Source organism: Lutjanus erythropterus, chromosome 5 (genome assembly GCF_056507025.1).
Source record: "Lutjanus erythropterus isolate fLutEry1 chromosome 5, fLutEry1.hap2, whole genome shotgun sequence".
Lineage (NCBI taxonomy): Eukaryota > Metazoa > Chordata > Actinopteri > Lutjaniformes > Lutjanidae > Lutjanus > Lutjanus erythropterus.
Window position 1 is genome coordinate 21,931,283 of NC_139321.1, and position 23,494 is coordinate 21,954,776.

Below are 23,494 nucleotides of genomic sequence, written 5' to 3' on the forward strand. Positions count from 1 at the left end.
AGCACCCGACTCCAAGTACAGAGAAGAGAGGAGAGAAAAGACGTTTGTAGCACCATGGACAGCGCCTCAGTGCACTTCTTATGCAAATCATGGCATTACTCAGGTAAGAGCACAACTCTGTCTCCATGACACCGTAAAACTTAGTGAGAGTAATTGAACCTTGTACTAGAACTGCTCTTAAATCACAGAAACCATCGTCGACAAATTTAACACTCCATAAATCACCTGCTAACTTTCAAGTACAACTACAAAGGGACATCAGACCATTTATTACAAATGCAGCTGCAGATCATCAAAGAATTTGCAATACATGTAACTGGTTGAATAACTTTACAGCCAACACCTCGTTAATGTGCAATCTGGGGCATAACTTTCTTTCTTTCTTTTTTTTTTTTTTTAACATATTAGTATCTCTGTACAGGCATTGTGTTTACTCAAAGGTAGTATGGATTCACTCCTTTAGAGTAATGAAATTAGACGTAGCTTACCTTTTCTTTGTTTGGTAAAGTCTGAGTTCTGGTAAAAGTGTCTCCTCCGTTAATACTGATTAGCTCCGCATCTACAGGTGGAAATGGTGCAGGGAAAACCACTACGTCACTCTTGAGGGTGTCTGAGCTGAAACACACGTCATACTGCTGAGTAGATTTGGAGTAAGACCAGCTCCCGTCAGGGTGGGTGGTGATCATTGGGGCGCTGTACCTGCTGAAACTGCCGTCTGTCCTGTGACATTTGACAGCTATTAAACTGATGAGACTCAGCAGAAAGATGACTGACACCGACACAATGGCGATCAGCAGATACAGGTTTAAATCAGAGAAACTGTCGTCCTTTATGGGCACATGTCTGAACTGAGTCTGGATGTCAGCTGTGCTCTCAACCACCACCACCTCAATAGACACAGTAGCTGACAGGGAGGGTTCTCCGTTATCAGAAACCAACACCACCAAGGGGTGAGTTTTCAGGTCATTGTCACTCATTCTCCTCTTAGTCCTGATTTCTCCGGTGCTGGTTCCGATCCTGAAGAGGTTGTTTCCTTTTGGCTCAGACAGGTGATAAGAAAGCAGCGCATTGTATCCAGAGTCTGCGTCTACAGCCCTGATCTTTGCCACAAAGTATCCCGCTTCAGCAGAATAGGGGATGGTCTCACTGTTAACGGAGCCGTGTTCAGAATATGGCGCGAGAATAGTTGGATTATTGTCATTTTCATCCAGAATTAAAACGTTGACAGTCACGTTGCTGCTGAGAGGAGGAACACCAGAGTCTGTGGCCTGAACTTTAAACTGAAACGTTTTTAACTCCTCGTAGTTAAAGGCCTGCAAACTGACTATATCTCCAGTCTCTGAATTGATGTTTACCATTGACGCAACTGGAATATTTTTTGGAGAACTATCTAACAATTTGAAAGTCAGTTTTGCATTATTGTCCAAATCAGGGTCAAATGCATTAATTGTATAAATAACGGATCCTATTGGACTGTTTTCTTTGACATAAATATTAACAAGAGGCTCTGAGAAACGAGGCGAGTTGTCATTGACATCAGAAACGTGAACTGTAATAACACTAGTGTTGGACAGGGGAGGATTCCCCTCATCGGTAGCTGAAATTGTGACATTGTAAGTGGAGATCATTTCTCTGTCAAGAACCCCATCAACAACTAAAGAGTAATAGTTTTTGTAGTTTGTCTCTAGTTTAAATGGAACCTGATTCACGATTTTACATTTCACTTCACCATTCCTACCGCCATCCCTGTCTACAACGGATACAAGTGCAATAGCAGTACCAACATCAGCGTCCTCCTTTACAGAATTAAACAGTGACGTCACAGTGATTTCAGGAGCATTGTCATTTACATCAATTACTTCTACCAGCACTTTGCAGTGAGCAGACATCGGTGGTTGAGCTTTATCATTTGCTTCTGCACGGATCTCGAACGCTGTGTTTTCCTCATAATCGACATTAGCTTTGATCATTATTGCACCTGTTATGGAGTCAATTTGAAAAATCTCTAATATCCGATCCTGCCCTTTACTTCTTAGGGAATACACTATTTCACCGTTTGTCCCCTCGTCTGCGTCGGTTGCATTTAGTGCCATCACTGTTGCTCCGATTGGCGTGTTTTCATATATACGAGTTTTGTACAACGGGCTACTGAACACTGGGGGGTTATCATTTATGTCTAAAACGTGAATGATGACCTGTGATGTGCCAGATCTCGGTGGAATCCCCCCATCTATAGCAGTCACAGTGAGATGTATCACAGGCTGTTTCTCTCGATCCAGCGTTTTCTGTAAAACTAATTCGGCAGACACACTCTCTCCTCCTTTGATTATAGCGAGAGAAAAATGTTCGTTTGGTGTTAATTTAAACGTATTTACCGTATTCTTCCCTACATCTGCATCAATAGCCTCAGACAAAGCGAATTTCATTCCAGGCAGAGTATTCTCTGCTATGTCTATAACTTGAGACTTTTCTGTGAATAGCGGGTCGTTGTCGTTCACATCTAGTATATTTATTTCTAAGCGATAGAGCTTTAAAGGGTTGTTTATCACAGCTTCTACACTGACTATGCATTTTGGAGCCTTCGCACAGAGCTCCTCTCGGTCTATTCTCTCATTAACGTACAGAACACCAGTCTTTACATTTACCTCGAAATATTTTCTTTTCGATCCAGTAACAATCTGAAACATACGGGATTCCAGATCTTGAAGGTTGAGGTTTAGATCCTTTGCGATATTTCCTACAGAAGTCCCTGGATTCACTTCCTCTGATACGGAATAAGAGAGCTGCCCACCCTCCGCTACCCGGCAACAGTCCAGTAGCACAAGCACCAGATATGAAACAATAGACGTCCTCATCTGTACAAGCATAATTCCATAAAGCGATTTAAATACACATCCAATGCAAGGAGACTCCGTTACCGATTTTACAAGTATAGAAATATATAACTTAACACTGCATCTAACATATTTTGCACACAGATACAACGGATCCTCCCTCGTCCTTTCAGTCTTTCTTTGTGACAAAGCCCAGAGAAGCCAAATCGTCATGTAGAACTGGGAGGAGCAAACTACCACATAGGAGCTCTCAGTGTTACAGCCTACAGTGTCACCATGTGGAAATATTTCACAACTGCGGTAATGATAATAATAATAATAATAATGATAATATTAATAATGATAATAATAATAATAATAATAATAATAATAATAATAATAATAATAATAATTGGTGAGGAGATTAAGGTGCTATTTCCAAGAGAGGCTAAGTGTTTTCAGTTTTCATATAAAATTATAAAAACATTATACAGCCAGCCAGCCACACCATCGCACCAAACATATTCTTGTTCCCCCCAAAAATGTTTGAAAACCGAATCAGTGCTTTCAAAATTCAACCAAACTTTTAAAACTAACACTATAAAAAAATCCAAAAACAATAAGTAATGAGAATGGCAATTAATAGCCTATACAAGAAAAAAATCTAGATGAACTGGGTTGCGTTTTTCTTACCTTTTCTTTATTAGGTAAAGTCTGTGTCCGTGTAAAAGTGTCTCCTCCGTTTATACTTATGAGCTCCGCATCTACAGGTGGAAACGGTGCGGGGAAAACTACTACGTCACTCTTGAGCGTGTCTGAGCTGAAACACACGTCATACTGCTGAGTAGATTTGGAGTAAGACCAGCTCCCGTCAGGGTGGGTGGTGATCATTGGGGCGCTGTACCTGCTGAAACTGCCGTCTGTCCTGTGACATTTGACAGCTATTAAACTGATGAGACTCAGCAGAAAGATGACTGACACCGACACAATGGCGATCAGCAGATACAGGTTTAAATCAGAGAAACTCTCGTCCTTTATGGGCACATGTCTGAACTGAGTCTGGATGTCAGCTGTGCTCTCAACCACCACCACCTCAATAGACACAGTAGCTGACAGGGAGGGTTCTCCGTTATCAGAAACCAACACCACCAAGGGGTGAGTTTTCAGGTCATTGTCACTCATTCTCCTCTTAGTCCTGATTTCTCCGGTGCTGGTTCCGATCCTGAAGAGGTTGTTTCCTTTTGGCTCAGACAGGTGATAAGAAAGCAGCGCATTGTATCCAGAGTCTGCGTCTACAGCCCTGATCTTTGCCACAAAGTATCCCGCTTCAGCAGAATAGGGGATGGTCTCACTGTTAACGGAGCCGTGCTCAGAATATGGCGCGAGAATAGTTGGATTATTGTCATTTTCATCCAGAATTAAAACGTTGACAGTCACGTTGCTGCTGAGCGGAGGAACACCAGAGTCTGTGGCCTGAACTTTAAACTGAAATGTTTTTAATTCCTCATAGTTAAAAGACTGCAGACTGACTATATCTCCAGTCTCTGAGTTGATGTTGACCATTGAAGCTACCTGTGTGGTCTTCGGAGAACTGATTAGGTGATAGGTTGCTTTTGCGTTTTCATTCAAATCTGAATCTAACGTTGTCAGTGTATTGATAGTTGTTCCAATCGGGCTATTCTCTTTCACATAAATATTAATCAGAGGTTCCGGAAACTGAGGAGGATTGTCATTAACGTCAGAAATTTGAACAGTAATGATGCTTGTGCTCGACAGAGAGGGAGTTCCTTCGTCTGCAGCTGTAATTGATACATTATACTGGGAAACACTCTCTCTGTCAAGAGACCCATCAACCAACAAAGAATAGTAGTTTTTATAGTTAGATTTCAATTTAAAGGGCACTGAACTTGTAATTTTACAGTTTGTTAGACCATTTTTGCCTCCGTCTTTATCAGAGATAGTCACCATAGCAACAGCTGCGCCTATTTCAGCGTCCTCTTTTACTGGACTCATGAGTGATGACACCGAGATTTCTGGAGCATTGTCATTGACATCAATAACTTCGACTAAAACCTTTCCATGTGCACTGCGAGGGGGATTGCCTTTATCTCGTGCTTGAACACGAATCTCAAATGCTTGATTTTCCTCATAGTCAATATTACCTTTTACGGTAATTTCTCCAGTATTCTCATTGAGGGCAAATTTGTCATCAGGATTTAAACCTCCTCCTTTTGTAAAAGAGTATACAATTTGACCATTGACACTATCATCTAAATCAGTAGCTGTCAGTGTTAATAACGTTGTGCCAATATTTGCGTTTTCAACAACTTGTACCTTGTAAAGAGATTTACTGAACACTGGTGAATTATCATTTACATCTAGTACATTAATTTTTATCTGTAAAGTCCCCGTTTTGGGAGGCTTTCCTCCGTCTATCGCTGTCAGTGTGAGTTCAATAACAGCCTCTTTTTCTCGATCTAATGTTTTCTGCAGCACCAACTCAGCGGACACGCTTTGGTCACCGATGCTCTGTATATCCAAAACGAAATGGTCGTTGGGGTTTAATTTGTACGTCTTTACAGAATTAGTGCCAGCATCTGCATCGTGAGCTATCGGGAGTGGATGTCTTTCTCCAACATATGAAGATTCAGACATATCTATTGTAGTTATGTCTTCCAGAAAAGACGGGGCATTGTCATTAACATCAGTAATCACAACTTCTATTCGATGGAGGCTGCGAGGGTTACTCAATATGGCCTCTATATTTAAAGAGCACTTTACCGTATTAGGACAAAGCTCCTCCCGATCTATCCTCTCACTAACGAAAAGTATTCCAGATTCATGATTTATGTCAAAATACCGTTTTTTATACCCAGAGGTAATCTGCAGACCCGATGAATGGAGTTGCTGCACACTGAGGTTTAAATCCTTAGCGAGATTTCCCACCGCCGTTCCTTTGTCCACTTCCTCTGAAATGGTGTAGGATATCTGAGCCACGGACCAGTCGCAGAGACAAAGCAGAATGAAAAACAGACCCACAATATTATCCCATTGTTCCCGAGCGGCCATCACTGTTTAGATAAAAGCTACGAATCCTGGTTCCTGCCTCCTGGCCTGTCCACGACAAAACAAAAATGTCTTTTTTATGTATCCATTCTCGCTTAGGATTCTCACTCTTCAGGGTTTCACTCGTCTGTACGCTATTTTCACAAGGCATTGTCAGATGATGACGTTTTCTTTTTTTGTCATGAAGAGGAGGGGTTTCTAAACGGTGAACACAAGATTTTTGCATGGTCTCTAGCGACATCTCGTGATTCTTTTGTATAGAGAAACAGGGCTCAGTACAGAGGAGGATGTGTTCATTGTAAGATACACAAAATACTCTTAATGATAAGAAATTCGATGCTGAACAAACTGCTGCTATTAATTGCCTTTCATCTGTGAAATTTGTAGTATAATAAATTATGTCATGTTATTCATTAACATATCATTGACGCTTCATTGCGTTTCAAATTTTCAGCACCACGGACAGCACCCGACTCCAAGTACAGAGAAGAGAGGAGAGAAAAGACGTTTGTAGGACCATGGACAGCGCCTCAGTGCACTTCTTATGCAAATCATGGCATTACTCAGGTAAGAGCACAACTCTGTCTCCATGACACCGTAAAACTTAGTGAGAGTAATTGAACCTTGTACTAGAACTGCTCTTAAATCACAGAAACCATCGTCGACAAATTTAACACTCCATAAATCACCTGCTAAATTTCAAGTACAACTTCAAAGGGACATCAGACCATTTATTACAAATGCAGCTGCAGATCATCGAAGAATTTGCAATACATGTAACTGGTTTAATAACATTACAGCCAACACCTCGTTAATATGCAATCCGGGGGCGTAACTTTCTTTTTTTTTTCCAAACACATTAGTGTCTCTGTACACACATGTTAACTCAAATGCAGTACAGATTCACTCCTTTAGAGTAATGAAATTAGACGTGGCTTACCTTTTCTTTATTTGGTAAAGTCTGAGTTCTTGTAAAAGTGTCTCCTCCGTTAATACTGATGAGTTCAGCATCTACAGGTGGAAATGGTGCAGGGAAAACCACTACATCACTCTTGAGCGTGTCTGAGCTGAAACACACGTCATACTGCTGAGTAGATTTGGAGTAAGACCAGCTCCCGTCAGGGTGGGTGGTGATCATTGGGGCGCTGTACCTGCTGAAACTGCCGTCTGTCCTGTGACATTTGACAGCTATTAAACTGATGAGGCTCAGCAGAAAGATGACTGACACCGACACAATGGCGATCAGCAGATACAGGTTTAAATCAGAGAAACTGTCGTCCTTTATGGGCACATGTCTGAACTGAGTCTGGATGTCAGCTGTGCTCTCAACCACCACCACCTCAATAGACACAGTAGCTGACAGGGAGGGTTCTCCGTTATCAGAAACCAACACCACCAAGGGGTGAGTTTTCAGGTCATTGTCACTCATTCTCCTCTTAGTCCTGATTTCTCCGGTGCTGGTTCCGATTCTGAAGAGGTTGTTTCCTTTTGGCTCAGACAGGTGATAAGAAAGCAGCGCATTGTATCCAGAGTCTGCGTCTACAGCCCTGATCTTTGCCACAAAGTATCCCGCTTCAGCAGAATAGGGGATGGTCTCACTGTTAACGGAGCCGTGTTCAGAATATGGCGCGAGAATAGTTGGATTATTGTCATTTTCATCCAGAATTAAAACGTTGACAGTCACGTTGCTGCTGAGCGGAGGAACACCAGAGTCTGTGGCCTGAACTTTAAACTGAAACGTTTTTAACTCCTCGTAGTTAAACGACAGCAGGTTGACTATATCTCCAGTCTCTGGGTTAATGTTCACCATTGTGGCGAGAGGCAGAGATTTACTATTACTCTCTAAAAACGAGTAGCTTACCTGACCGTTGTTGCTGACGTCAGCGTCACTTGCAGTCACAGTTTTAAGAACTGTTCCTACTTTGCTGTTTTCTTTCACATACACGTTTATTAAAGGTTCGGAGAAGTGAGGCGCATTGTCATTAACATCAGAAACGTGGACAGTAATAACAGTGGTGTTGGAAAGAGGAGGATTCCCTTCATCTATAGCGGAAATTGTTACATTGTACTGAGGAGTTACCTCTCTGTCCAGATTTCCGCCAACCACCAAAGAGTAATAGTTTTTGTAATTTGTCTCCAATTTGAACGGAACAGTATTTAAGATCTCACATTTCACTTCACCATTTTTATCACTGTCTCTGTCTAGCACGGACACAAGTGCAATAGCAGTACCTACAGCAGCGTCCTCGTTCACTGTATTGAACAGTGACGTCACAGTGATTTCAGGAGCATTGTCGTTGACATCAATTACTTCCACTAGCACTTTACAGTGAGCAGACATCGGAGGCTGGCCTTTGTCTCGAGCTTCTGCTCGGATCTCAAAAGCTTTTCTTTCCTCATAGTCGATGTCGCCTTTCACTAAAATGACGCCCGTGGCAGGGTCAACTTTGAAAATATCGAGAATATGATCCTGATCCTTATTACGGAGAGAATATACGATTTCACTGTTTGTGCCTTCATCAGCATCGGTCGCATTTAAGGTGAAGACTGCTGTACCGATGGGGGCATTTTCAACCATCTGAACTTTATAAAGAGTGCTGCTGAACACTGGTGCGTTATCATTGCTATCCAATACATTTATTTCAATTTCCGATGTACCTGTATTTGGTGGAGTTCCCCCGTCTACCGCCGTTAACATGAGCTGCATATGTGGCTTTTTTTCACGGTCTAGTGCTCTCTGCAGCACTAGTTCTGGAGATATACTCTCCCCTCTTTTGTGTGTCGAAAGACTGAAGTATTCGTTCTGACTAAGTTTATACGCACCAACACCGTTTTTACCTACATCAGCGTCGCTGGCCTCCGACAACGCGAATCTAAATCCAGGCAAGGTGTTCTCTGCGATGTCCAGTATTTGCGATTTTGTGTTAAAAGACGGAGAATGGTCATTCACATCTCTAATTTCTATCTCTACGCGGTAAAGCTTTAACGGGCTGTTTATCAGAGCCTCTACATTAACGGTGCATTTGGGTTCCTCAGCACAAAGCTCCTCTCGGTCTATCCTCTCATTGACATACAGAAATCCGGTCTTTAGATTTACCTCAAAGTATTTCCTCTTTGATCCCGTAACAATCTGAAATAAACGGGACTCCAAATCCTGCACATTTAGATTTAGATCCTTAGCGATATTTCCGACATTAGTTCCCAGGTTCACCTCCTCCGAGACGGAGTAGGAGAGCTGCCCAGACACCGCTTCCCAGTAACGATCCAACAGCACCAACACCAGATATGCAACAATAGACTTCCTGCTGCTCGTTAAAGACATAATTCCGGTGAAAAGAACAAAACATTCATCCACAACGGGGTTCTACCGTATAATTACGAGATGCGACAAAATTTTAGCCAACGCTATTCCGAGTTTCTTATCCTTACGGACGAAGACTCCATTATGCTCTCTCTTCTTTTGCCGTGTCTCTTTGTGATGAAAAACACAATCACTCTGTTTTTACTCTGGGAGGAGCCTCAACATTTCTGTGTTACGGTCTATAGCGTCACTATGTGGTAACTCTAAGTAACTGTACATGTTAGGAAGAACTAAGAAATACCTCTCCTCATTCAGAAACGGTCATAAGCACTTATAATTATAAGCGGCTCTATAAGTCATTGCAAGAATTTGGATATATAAAAACACAATGTTCATAAGAGAAATTTTCTCTTTGGCTGTTTGACGTACCTTCTGCATAATAGTAGTCCAAATATTCAAGTTTGCATGGGAGTAAGGGGTTTTCCTATTTATGTGGTTAGCTATTAAAAATGAATTGGCAGCGTTCCTGCAACAGATAAAATATTATAAGACGAGCCAAATGATGGAATCACTAAATGCTGACACAGAGCCCCCATAAATATAAAAGTCAACACTGACTTGACACATCTTGAGTGTGTAATCCTAGGCTGGCAGTTTCTAGAACACATTGATTTTTTTTAATAGGAAAAAAGGATATTGTAAAGATTTAGAAATATGACATTAAGATAAAATAATATTTTTTTCTCCATGCAATCTCTTTTATCAGAGTAAAAACATTGACTTGCATCTATATTGCACATTTTAATAAACAAACCCGTTTTTAGAATGGAACACACGTAGCTATAGAGTATATGTTTCCATATATGTCAAGAGGATTGCAGACAGAACACGTCCAAAAACATGCGTTCAGCACGATGGACAGCGACATAAAACTTTAAATGCAGAGGATTTGAAAGCGTTAGCAGCCAAAATGGGAATATTGCAGCAATAAATGTAGTGCAGGCCTATATCAAGAAGTGACAACAAACTCTGACTTTTCCTCATCAGCGTCATATATGAAAGGTACTAATAAGACGTACTAGGTAATACTAATGTTCTTACCTTCTCTTTGTTGGGTAAAGTCTGAGTTCTGGTAAAAGTGTCTCCTCCGTTAATACTGATGAGCTCAGCATCTACAGGTGGAAACGGTGCAGGGAAAACCACTACGTCACTCTTGAGCGTGTCTGAGCTGAAACACACGTCATACTGCTGAGTAGATTTGGAGTAAGACCAGCTCCCGTCAGGGTGGGTGGTGATCATTGGGGCGCTGTACCTGCTGAAACTGCCGTCTGTCCTGTGACATTTGACAGCTATTAAACTGATGAGACTCAGCAGAAAGATGACTGACACCGACACAATGGCGATCAGCAGGTACAGGTTTAAATCAGAGAAACTGTCGTCCTTTATGGGCACATGTCTGAACTGAGTCTGGATGTCAGCTGTGCTCTCAACCACCACCACCTCAATAGACACAGTAGCTGACAGGGAGGGTTCTCCGTTATCAGAAACCAACACCACCAAGGGGTGAGTTTTCAGGTCATTGTCACTCATTCTCCTCTTAGTCCTGATTTCTCCGGTGCTGGTTCCGATCCTGAAGAGGTTGTTTCCTTTTGGCTCAGACAGGTGATAAGAAAGCAGCGCATTGTATCCAGAGTCTGCGTCTACAGCCCTGATCTTTGCCACAAAGTATCCCGCTTCAGCAGAATAAGGGATGGTCTCACTGTTAACGGAGCCGTGTTCAGAATATGGCGCGAGAATAGTTGGATTATTGTCATTTTCATCCAGAATTAAAACGTTGACAGTCACATTGCTGCTGAGCGGAGGAACACCAGAGTCTGTGGCCTGAACCTTAAACTGAAACGTTTTTAACTCCTCATAGTTAAAAGACTGCAGGCTGACTATATCTCCAGTCTCTGAGTTGATGTTTATCATTGTAGATAACCGCACTGTGTTATTATCACTGACTAGTGAATAGCTCAACTGACCATTTTCACTAATGTCGTCATCTGTTGCAGATACTGTTTTCAGGACCTTCCCAACTGGCATGTTTTCTTCCACATACACATTAATTACAGTCTCTGAAAACCGAGGTGTATTGTCATTTACGTCAGAAACCTGAATAACAACCCAGCTGGTATTAGAGAGAGGGGGCGTGCCTTCATCTGTAGCTTTTATAGTGATATTATAGTGGGAAATTTGTTCCCTGTCTAGAGGTCCACCAATAACTAAAGAATAATAGTTTTTATAGTTTGTCTCTAATTTAAAGGGAACCGAATTCAAGATCTCACATTTGACTTCACCGTTTTTGCCCCCATCTCTGTCAAGAACTGAAACAAGTGCAATAGCAGTACCAATTTCAGCGTTCTCCTTCACGGTACTGAGCAGTGACGTCACCGTGATGTCAGGCGCATTGTCATTCATATCCACCACCTCCACTAGTACTTTACACTGGGCTGTTAACGGAGGCTGGCCTTTGTCTGCAGCCTGCACACGAATTTCAAAGGCAGGATTCGTTTCAAAGTCGATTTTTCCTTTAACTGTTATTATTCCTGTTTCTGAATCAATTTCAAAAATGTCCAACACATGGTCCTGATCTTTCGAATTTAGAAAATATACTATTTCTTTGTTTGTCCCCTGATCAGCGTCAGTGGCAGTCACAGCTACTACTGTACTGCCAAGTGGTGCATTTTCTGCAATACTTGTTTTGTACAGTGTTTTGGTAAACGTCGGGATATTATCGTTTATGTCCAAGACATTAATGACGATTTCTGAAGTGCCTGATTTTGCAGGTGTTCCTCCATCTACAGCAGTCAGCGTGAGTTTAATTAAAGCCTGTTTCTCTCGGTCTAATGATTTCTGAAGAACTAGCTCAGCTGACACACTTTCTCCTTTATGCACCGCTAAAGAGAAATATTCATTGGGATTCAGCTTGTATGTGTTAATACTATTTTTCCCTACATCGGCATCGTAGGCTGACAGCACAGGGAATGTAGCTCCCGGTAATATGCTCTCTGCTATATCGATAGTTTGTGTTTTCGCACTGAAAGAGGGTGGATTATCATTTACGTCAACAATATTAACTTCAATACGGTAAAGTTTCAGAGGATTATTAATCACAGCCTCTACATTTATTGTGCATTTCGTAGCTTTCGCACAGAGCTCCTCTCTGTCTATTCTTTCACTGACATAGAGAAAACCGGACTTCAAATTTACATCGAAATATTTTCTCTTAGATCCAGCAACGATCTGAAACATACGTGACTCCAAATCCTGTACATTAAGATTTAGGTCCTTGGCGAGATTTCCAACAGAAGTCCCCAGGTTTACCTCCTCTGAGACGGAATAGGAGAGCTGCGCAGACACCGCTCCCCAGTTATACTCCAAGACAACAAGCACTAGATATATCCCGATGGAAGTCGTTCTTCCCGGCCGATGCATAATTCCATACAACGTGAACAAAGCATATATCCTTATATCAACGCGCCCTGTACCTTTAAGACGAAACTATCGCTTCAAAGATCGAATTTTTTGTCGATATATTTTCCATATCCATGCTCCGTCGCCCTGCCTCTCATTCCAACAAAGCACTGGCAAAATGATGATCCTTTTAATGTGGGAGGGGCCTCTACACATCAGCGACCTGCTGACAGTGTTACGGTCTATAGTGTCTCCTCATGGCCATTTGACGTAACTACAGCGCTCTGAAATAAATACAGTCCAACACTATTTTTCTGCGAGAAGTCATCATGATTTCAGTTATTTGTGTCAGCGATAAACGACAAAAATGGCATTCCCCTTCATTACTGAGTGCACTTAAATAGCCTTAAAATGGAGCAAGTGTAACCACCACATTTCAGAACCATGGACAGAGTTTGATGGTGACGCTTCAGTGGGTATTCAAAGCACATCAGAGACGAGTCAATGAATAGTAAAAATGGTTGATCCAAAGTAAAATACATGCCAGGCGTAACACAACAGTGAATTGTTTAACCTTCTTGAAAATAATACTATTTAAACAACAAGGCACGTCGTCGAGGACTTTCCTTGCCATACAAACAACAGTAGGATTCTCAAATTAGCAAACATACAAACTATCACAATTAATTGTCTCTGTTTATGATGCTGTTCATATGTTGAACTTTAACTAATTTCAGCAACAGCTCAGCAATGTGTTATCTCTTAACAAAAGAGAAAGTCTTACATAACTCTACGACTCATTACAAAATAGATTATATTTCAAATCTTGCAAGTAAATGAACAGATTGAACGCTGCGTGTATCTAACTTGTTGTAACGCAAACCACAATGAGGTTAAGAACGGGTTCACACTTTCGTAAATGAAAGCAACATTAAAGACAATAATGTCAATCAAAGCTCCCCAGATTCCAGTCAAACATGAAAATCTAATTATGAATCTAATTATATGTGGGCTTTGTTTCAATTAAATAAGCTAATTGGTTTGTGAAAGAACATTTCTGTGGTACATTGGGAGGAATTAGGTTAAATCTCATTTCGTAAAATGTACAATGAATATCTTAACAGATGTTTGTTTGTTTGAATGCAAATGCATTTTGTAATCTTACCTTCTCTTTGTTGGGTAAAGTCTGAGTTCTGGTAAAAGTGTCTCCTCCATTAATACTGATGAGCTCAGCATCTACAGGTGGAAACGGTGCAGGGAAAACCACTACGTCACTCTTGAGGGTGTCTGAGCTGAAACACACGTCATACTGCTGAGTAGATTTGGAGTAAGACCAGCTCCCGTCAGGGTGGGTGGTGATCATTGGGGCGCTGTACCTGCTGAAACTGGCGTCTGTCCTGTGACATTTGACAGCTATTAAACTGATGAGACTCAGCAGAAAGATGACTGACACCGACACAATGGCGATCAGCAGATACAGGTTTAAATCAGAGAAACTGTCGTCCTTTATGGGCACATGTCTGAACTGAGTCTGGATGTCAGCTGTGCTCTCAACCACCACCACCTCAATAGACACAGTAGCTGACAGGGAGGGTTCTCCGTTATCAGAAACCAACACCACCAAGGGGTGAGTTTTCAGGTCATTGTCACTCATTCTCCTCTTAGTCCTGATTTCTCCGGTGCTGGTTCCGATCCTGAAGAGGTTGTTTCCTTTTGGCTCAGACAGGTGATAAGAAAGCAGCGCATTGTATCCAGAGTCTGCGTCTACAGCCCTGATCTTTGCCACAAAGTATCCCGCTTCAGCAGAATAGGGGATGGTCTCACTGTTAACGGAGCCGTGTTCAGAATATGGCGCGAGAATAGTTGGATTATTGTCATTTTCATCCAAAATTAAAACGTTGACAGTCACGTTGCTGCTGAGCGGAGGAACACCAGAGTCTGTGGCCTGAACTTTAAACTGGAACGTTTTTAATTCCTCATAGTTAAAAGACTGCAGGCTGACTATATCTCCAGTCTCTGAGTTGATATTTATCATTGTAGAAAAAGGCAATGAGTCACTATTACTTTGTAACAATGAATAGGTCACCTGAGCATTTTGATCGATGTCAGCATCGATCGCTGATACTGTTTTTATAACTGCCCCTACTGGACTGTTTTCTTTCACATAGACATTGATGATGTTTTGTGTGAATCGAGGTTTGTTATCATTCACATCTGAGACATGAACATTAATAACGCTCGTGCTTGATAATGGGGGGCTGCCCTCATCTGTAGCAGTGATGCTGATGTTGTATTGAGATGCACTTTCTCTGTTAAGTGGACCGTCCACGACCAACGAATAGTAATTCTTATAATTTGACTCTAATTTAAAAGGAACATTGTTTGAAATTTTACAGTTCACCATCCCATTATTCCCTCCGTCTTTATCAAGTACTGAAACAAGTGCAATAGCGGTGCCAATGGACGCATCTTCTTTCACGCTGTTTAACAAAGATGTAACTGAAATTTCAGGAGGGTTGTCATTAACGTCTAAAACTTCAATCAATAATTTGGCATGTGAGGTCATCGGTGAGGAAGCTCCATCACTGGCTTGTACTCTAATCTCAAAAGCATTATTTTCTTCAAAGTCGATGTTCTTTGTGTTTGTTACTGTCCCTGTTTTTTCATCTATGGCAAACAGATCCGTTTTGGTCACGCGGTCAATTTTACTAAAGGAGTAAAATATTTGTCCATTTTGTCCTGCATCTAAATCAGTAGCATTCAGGGTTATTATCGATGTTCCAATTTTGGTATTTTCATACACACTGGCTTTATACAGCCTTTGACTGAATACAGGAGGGTTATCATTAATGTCCAAGACATTGACTATAATGACCATTGTGCCTGATTTCGCAGGAGTTCCACCATCAATGGCAGTCAGTATGAGTCGGATCACTGATTGTTTTTCTCTGTCTAAAACTTTCTGAAGCAGTAATTCAGCAGTTACACTATCTCCTTTGTGTGTATCGAGAGAGAAGTGTTCATTTTGGCTCAGCTTGTAGGTATTCACAGTATTTTTACCGACGTCGGCATCGTGAGCTCGTTGTAGGGGAAATCTTGCACCTGCTGCTGTGCTTTCACTTATGTTAATTGTCTGGGACGTGCTGAGAAATGACGGTGAATTGTCATTTACATCCAAGATTGTAATTTCAATCCGGTACAATTTTAAGGGGTTATTAATAACTGCTTCTACGGTGAGGGAACATTTAGGTTCATTGCCGCAGAGTTCCTCTCGATCTATTCTCTCATTCACGTACAGGACACCAGTCTTTAGGTTTACCTCGAAATATTTCGTCTTTGATCCAGCAACGATCTGAAACATGCGGGACTCCAAATCCTGGACATTGATGTTCAGATCTTTAGCGATATTTCCGACAGCTGTCCCCAGATTTACCTCCTCTGAGACAGAATAAGAGAGCTGCCCAGACACCACTTCCCAGTAACAATCCAACAGCACGACCAACAGATATATCCACACAGAGCTCGTCCTGCCCGGAAAATTCATTATTCCATACATCGAGAAAGAACATGTAAGTGAATCTGCGAAAAACGTTTCACCAAGGACGAGATTAAGATGAAGGAAGAAATATTCCAAACAAATATTTCAACATTTTCACGAGCAAACAAGACAGTCGTCCTTTGTCGTCCGAGCTCTCTTTGCAACAAAGCCCACAGACACATCATCCGCTGAATCTGGGAGGAGTCCCGCGCCACCTAAGAGAACGTCCAAATGTGATGGTCTACAGTGTCCCCATGTGGACAAAAGACATGTCTGCATGCTACATCACACTTAATAACATTTGGAAGAAGAAAACATCCTCAGTCCTCCTTAGATATGAAGAAAATATAAGAATCAAAATGTCAAATAATAAACAATAACGTTCTGTGCAGGTATAACCCTGACATTGTGCAGGTGAAACGTTTTACATATCGCGTTTTTTAGGAATTAACTGAAACTTTGACCAAAAGCCATATAAGAGTGGCAGTGAGTTTATTGGTATGGAATCCAGAAATACAGTCTGACTGTTCTTGTAAAGAGAGAGTCAACTGTTGATAGTAAATCAAATGCGTTTTCTTGATATGGAGTCTGTAATGTATAACTCAACTGTAACTACCAAAGTTATGTGTAAATGTATTTGAAAAGCTTGTGCACTTCAACAGTGTTTTGTTCTCTATCATGATCAGGGATATGGGTCAGGCAAGTTTAAAAGTTGCGTTCAGCACCACGGATAGCGACCCGTGCAGAGAAACAGACAAAAAAACATCAGCAAATGAACAGCAAGCTGTAGTCTACAACATTAAAACATTGCAACATTAACCCTGATTAGTTACTTGTTGTACTTGTTGTAACAAGTAACTAATCAATTCCAACTCCATATTCATTTTGAAGAAGAATCTCTGTAAATTCGGCCATGTCGTAACTAATTCTCTACAGAAAAAAACTACAATGTGTACTTCATATAACTATGTTCTTACCTTTTCTTTGTTGGGTAAAGTCTGAGTTCTGGTAAAAGTGTCTCCTCCGTTAATACTGATGAGTTCAGCATCTACAGGTGGAAACGGTGCAGGGAAAACCACTACGTCACTTTTGAGGGTGTCTGAACTGAAACACACGTCATACTGCTGAGTAGATTTGGAGTAAGACCAGCTCCCGTCAGGGTGGGTGGTGATCATTGGGGCGCTGTACCTGCTGAAACTGCCGTCTGTCCTGTGACATTTGACAGCTATTAAACTGATGAGACTCAGCAGAAAGATGACTGACACCGACACAATGGCGATCAGCAGATACAGGTTTAAATCAGAGAAAGTCTCGTCCTTTATGGGCACATGTCTGAACTGAGTCTGGATGTCAGCTGTGCTCTCAACCACCACCACCTCAATAGACACAGTAGCTGACAGGGAGGGTTCTCCGTTATCAGAAACCAACACCACCAAGGGGTGAGTTTTCAGGTCATTGTCACTCATTCTCCTCTTAGTCCTGATTTCTCCGGTGCTGGTTCCGATCCTGAAGAGGTTGTTTCCTTTTGGCTCAGACAGGTGATAAGAAAGCAGCGCATTGTATCCAGAGTCTGCGTCTACAGCCCTGATCTTTGCCACAAAGTATCCCGCTTCAGCAGAATAGGGGATGGTCTCACTGTTAACGGAGCCGTGTTCAGAATATGGCGCGAGAATAGTTGGATTATTGTCATTTTCATCCAAAATTAAAACGTTGACAGTCACGTTGCTGCTGAGCGGAGGAACACCAGAGTCTGTGGCCTGAACTTTAAACTGGAACGTTTTTAATTCCTCATAGTTAAAAGACTGCAGACTGACTATATCTCCAGTCTCTGAGTTGATATTTATCATTGTGGAAAAAGGCAATGAGTCACTATTACTTTGTAACAATGAATAACTCACCTGACCATTTTGATCGATGTCGGCATCAATTGCTGAAACTGATTTTATAACTGCTCCTACTGGACTGTTTTCTTTCACATAGACATTGATGATGTTTTGTGTAAATAGAGGTTTGTTATCATTGATGTCTGAGACATGAACATTAATAACGCTCGTGCTTGATAATGGGGGGCTGCCCTCATCTGTAGCAGTGATGCTGATGTTGTATTGAGATGCACTTTCTCTGTCAAGTGGACCGTCCACCACCAATGAAAAATAATTCTTATAATTTGACTCTAATTTAAAAGGGACATTATTGGTAATTGTACTGTGCACCATCCCATTTTTGCCTCCGTCTTTATCAAGTACTGAAACAAGTGCAATAGCGGTGCCAATGGACGCATCTTCTTTGACCGCATTTAATAGTGACGTGACTGAAATTTCAGGGGCATTGTCATTGACGTCTAAAACTTCAATCAATAACTTGGCATGTGAAGTGAGAGGAGAAGAAGCCCCATCACTGGCTTGTACTCTAATCTCAAAAGCATTATTTTCTTCATAGTCGATATTCTTCGTAATTATTACAGTCCCAGTTTTTTCATCGATAGAGAATTGGTCAGCTTGTTTACCCTGGTCTAATTCAATAAAGGAATACGATATTTGTCCGTTGTGACCTGCATCTAAATCAGTAGCATTTATTGCTACTATAGATGTACCTACTTTTACGTCCTCATACACACTGACTTTATACAGCGTTTGACTGAATACAGGAGGGTTATCATTGCTGTCCAAGACATTGATTATAATGACCATAGTGCCTGATTTGGCAGGGCTTCCTCCATCAATGGCAGTCAGTATTAGTCTAATCACGGATTGTTTTTCTCTATCTAAAACTTTCTGGAGCAGTAATTCAACAGTCACACTCTGTCCTTTGTGTGTAACTAGAGAAAAGTGTTCATTTTGACTCAGCTTGTAGGTGTTTACAGCATTTTTTCCAACGTCTGCATCATGAGCTCGTTTCAAGGGGAATTTAGTCTCTACTGCTGTGTTCTCTGTAATATTTATTACTTGAGACGTACTTAGAAATGAAGGAGAATTATCATTCACATCCAAGATTGTAATTTCAATCCGGTACAGTTTTAATGGGTTATTAATAACTGCTTCTACGCTGAGTGAACATTTTGGTTCATTGCCGCAGAGTTCCTCTCGATCTATTCTCTCATTCACGTACAGGACACCAGTCTTTAGGTTTACCTCGAAATATTTCGTCTTTGATCCAGCAACGATCTGAAACATGCGGGATTCCAAATCCTGGACATTGATGTTCAGATCTTTAGCGATATTTCCGACAGCAGTCCCCAGATTTACCTCTTCTGAGACAGAATAAGAGAGCTGCCCAGACACCACTTCCCAGTAACAATCCAGCAGTATGACCAACAGATATATCCACACAGAGCTCGTCCTGCCCGGAAAATTCATTATTCCATACATCATGAACGAACATGTAAGCGAATCTGCGAAAAACGTTCCACCAATGACGAGATTAAGATGAAGGAAGAAATATTCCAAACAAATATTTCAACATTTTCACGAGCAAACAAGACGGTCGTCCTTTGTCGTCCGAGCTCTCTTTGCAACAAAGCCCACAGACACATCATCCGCTGAATCTGGGAGGAGCCCCGCGCCACCAAAGAGAACGTCCAAATGTGATGGTCTACAGTGTCCCCATGTGGACAAAAGTCATGTCTACATGCTACATCACACTTAACATTTGGAAGAAGAAAACATCCTCAGTCCTCTTTAAATATGAAGAAAATATAAGAATCAAAATGTCAAGTAATAAACAATAACGTTCTGTGCGGGTATTACCCTGACATTGTGCAGGTGAAACGTTTTACATATCGCGTTTTTTAGGAATTAACTGAATCTTTGACCAAAAGCCATATAAGAGTGGCAGTGAGTTTATTGGTATGGAATCCAGAAATACAGTCTGACTGTTCTTGTAAAGAGAGAGTCAACTGTTGATAGTAAATCAAATGCGTTTTCTTGATATGGAGTCTGTAATGTATAACTCAACTGTAACTACCAAGGACATGTTTAAATGTATTTGAAAAGCTCATGCACCTCAACAGTGTTTTGTTCTCTATCATGATCAGGGATGTATATCATGTAAGTTTAAAAGTTGCGTTCAGCACCACGGATAGCGACCCGTGCAGAGAAACAGACAAAAAAAACATCACTAAATGAACACCAACCTATAGTCTACAAAATTAAAACATTACAACATTAACCCTGATTAGTTGCTTGTTGTAACAAGTAACTAATCAATTCCAACTCCATATTCATTTTGAAGAAGAATCTCTGTAAATTCGGCCATGTCGTAACTAATTCTCTGCAGAAAAAAACTACAATGAGTACCTCATATAACTATGTTCTTACCTTTTCTTTGTTGGGTAAAGTCTGAGTTCTGGTAAAAGTGTCTCCTCCGTTAATACTGATGAGTTCAGCATCTACAGGCGGAAACGGTGCAGGGAAAACCACTACGTCACTCTTGAGGGTGTCTGAGCTGAAACACACGTCATACTGCTGAGTAGATTTGGAGTAAGACCAGCTCCCGTCAGGGTGGGTGGTGATCATTGGGGCGCTGTACCTGCTGAAACTGCCGTCTGTCCTGTGACATTTGACAGCTATTAAACTGATGAGGCTCAGCAGAAAGATGACTGACACCGACACAATGGCGATCAGCAGATACAGGTTTAAATCAGAGAAACTGTCGTCCTTTATGGGCACATGTCTGAACTGAGTCTGGATGTCAGCTGTGCTCTCAACCACCACCACCTCAATAGACACAGTAGCTGACAGGGAGGGTTCTCCGTTATCAGAAACCAACACCACCAAGGGGTGAGTTTTCAGGTCATTGTCACTCATTCTCCTCTTAGTCCTGATTTCTCCGGTGCTGGTTCCGATCCTGAAGAGGTTGTTTCCTTTTGGCTCAGACAGGTGATAAGAAAGCAGCGCATTGTATCCAGAGTCTGCGTCTACAGCCCTGATCTTTGCCACAAAGTATCCCGCTTCAGCAGAATAGGGGATGGTCTCACTGTTAACGGAGCCGTGTTCAGAATATGGCGCGAGAATAGTTGGATTATTGTCATTTTCATCCAGAATTAAAACGTTGACAGTCACGTTGCTGCTGAGCGGAGGAACACCAGAGTCTGTGGCCTGAACTTTAAACTGAAATGTTTTTAACTCCTCATAGTTAAAAGACTGCAGACTGACTATATCTCCAGTCTCTGAGTTGATGTTTACCATTGTGGAAAAAGGCAATGAGTCACTATTACTTTGTAACAATGAATAACTCACCTGACCATTTTGATCAATGTCAGCATCGATTGCTGAAACTGTTTTAATAACTGCTCCTATTGGACTATTTTCTTTTACATAGATATTGATGATGTTTTCTGTAAATAGAGGTTTGTTGTCATTGATGTCTGAGACATGAACATTAATAACGCTCGTGCTTGATAATGGGGGGCTGCCCTCATCTGTAGCAGTGATGCTGATGTTGTATTGAGATGCACTTTCTCTGTCAAGTGGACCGTCCACGACCAAAGAATAGTAGTTCTTATAGTTTGACTCCAATTTAAACGGAACATCATTGGAAATTTTACAGTTCACCACCCCATTTTTACCTCCATCTTTATCAAGTACTGAAACAAGTGCAATGGCGGTGCCAATGGACGCATCTTCTTTGACCGCATTTAATAGTGACGTGACTGAAATTTCAGGGGCATTATCATTGACGTCTAAAACTTGAATCAATAATTTGGCATGTGAGGTCATCGGGAAAAATGCTCCATCACTGGCTTGTACTCGAATCTCAAAAGCATTATTTTCTTCAAAGTCGATATTTTTTGTATTTGTTACTGTCCCTGTTTTTGCATCTATAGCAAAAAGATCTGTTTTTTTCCCTCTTCCTACTTCGCTGAATGAGTAAAACACCTGTCCATTTGGCCCTGCGTCCAAATCAGTAGCATTTAGCACTGTTATTGATGTACCTATCTTGACATTTTCATACACACTGGCTTTATACAGAGTTTGACTGAATATAGGAGCATTATCATTAATGTCCAACACGTTGACTATTATAGTCATACTGCCTGATTTCGCTGGTGTTCCTCCATCAATAGCAGTCAGTATGAGTCGGATCACAGACTGCTTTTCTCGGTCTAACACTTTCTGGAGCTGCAATTCGACAGTTTCTCTTTCTCCTTTATGTGTGGCGAGAGCGAAGTGTTCGTTTTGACTCAGCTTGTAGGTATTTACAGTATTTTTGCCAACGTCGGCATCGTGAGCAGGATGCAGAGGAAATTTAGCCCCTGCTGCTGTAATCTCTGTAATGTTTATTATCTGTGACTTGCTGAGAAATGATGGTGAATTATCATTTACATCCAAGATTGTAATTTCAATCCGGTACAATTTTAAGGGGTTATTAATAACTGCTTCTACGCTGAGGGAACATTTGGGCTCCTCGCTGCAGAGTTCCTCTCTATCTATTCTCTCATTCACGTACAGGACACCAGTCTTTAGGTTTACCTCGAAATATTTCGTCTTTGATCCAGCAACGATCTGAAACATGCGGGACTCCAAATCCTGGACATTGATGTTCAGATCTTTAGCGATATTTCCGACAGCAGTCCCCAGATTTACCTCCTCTGAGACAGAATAAGAGAGCTGCTCAGACACCACTTCCCAGTAACAATCCAGCAGTATGACCAACAGATATATCCACACAGAGCTCGTCCTGCCCGGAAAATTCATTATTCCATACATCATGAACGAACATGTAAGCGAATCTGCGAAAAACGTTCCACCAATGACGAGATTAAGATGAAGGAAGAAATATTCCAAACAAATATTTCAACATTTTCACGAGCAAACAAGACAGTCGTCCTTTGTCGTCCGAGCTCTCTTTGCAACAAAGCCCACAGACACATCATCCGCTGAATCTGGGAGGAGCCCCGCGCCACCAAAGAGAACGTCCAAATGTGATGGTCTACAGTGTCCCCATGTGGACAAAAGACATGTCTGCATGCTACATCACACTTAACATTTGGAAGAAGAAAACATCCTCAGTCCTCTTTAAATATGAAGAAAATATAAGAATCAAAATGTCAAATAATAAACAAGAGCGTTCTGTGCAGGTATTACCCTGACATTGTGCAGGTGAAACGTTTTACATATCGCGTTTTTTAGGAATTAACTGAATCTTTGACCAAAAGCCATATAAGAGTGGCAGTGAGTTTATTGGTATGGAATCCAGAAATACAGTCTGACTGTTCTTGTAAAGAGAAAGTCAACTGATAGTAAATCAAATGCGTTTTCTTGATATGGAGTCTGTTATGTATAACTCAACTGTAACTACCAAAGTTATGTGTAAATGTAT

At 41.3% G+C, this 23,494-nt stretch overlaps 2 protein-coding genes and 3 pseudogenes across 10 annotated transcripts in view; all 5 read right to left on the reverse strand.

The window, feature by feature from the left end:
* Positions 1–23,494, reverse strand: part of LOC146326833 (protocadherin alpha-C2-like) — a 199,833-nt gene that overhangs the window by 73,246 nt on the left and 103,093 nt on the right. Inside the window, exon 1 of one of the 9 annotated variants that reach the window (XM_084719159.1) lies at positions 10,282–12,704. The exons of 6 other annotated variants lie outside the window; for them this stretch is intronic. In XM_084719159.1, coding sequence (XP_084575285.1) covers positions 10,282–12,657 — 2,376 coding nt within the window. In that variant the 5' untranslated portion in view covers positions 12,658–12,704. Of the gene's footprint in view, positions 1–3,506; positions 6,256–6,819; positions 9,217–10,281; positions 12,705–23,494 lie in introns of those variants that run through there. 2 more of the 9 variants (XM_084719155.1, XM_084719164.1) reach the window with 2 other exon arrangements.
* LOC146326835 (protocadherin alpha-8-like) lies at positions 397–2,991 on the reverse strand. The gene has a single exon (XM_084719214.1). It carries the CDS (start codon positions 2,865–2,867, stop codon positions 474–476), a length of 2,394 nt encoding a protein of 797 aa, XP_084575340.1. The 5' UTR covers positions 2,868–2,991; the 3' UTR covers positions 397–473.
* Positions 13,754–16,435, reverse strand: LOC146326836 (protocadherin alpha-10 pseudogene; annotated as a pseudogene).
* Positions 17,140–19,530, reverse strand: LOC146326837 (protocadherin alpha-10 pseudogene; annotated as a pseudogene).
* Positions 19,542–23,003, reverse strand: LOC146326838 (protocadherin alpha-8 pseudogene; annotated as a pseudogene).

Excerpts from the sequence above, each read along its gene's own strand:
- LOC146326835 (XM_084719214.1), bottom strand. The coding sequence starts at position 2,867 with ATGCTTGTACAGATGAGGACGTCTATTGTTTCATATCTGGTGCTTGTG.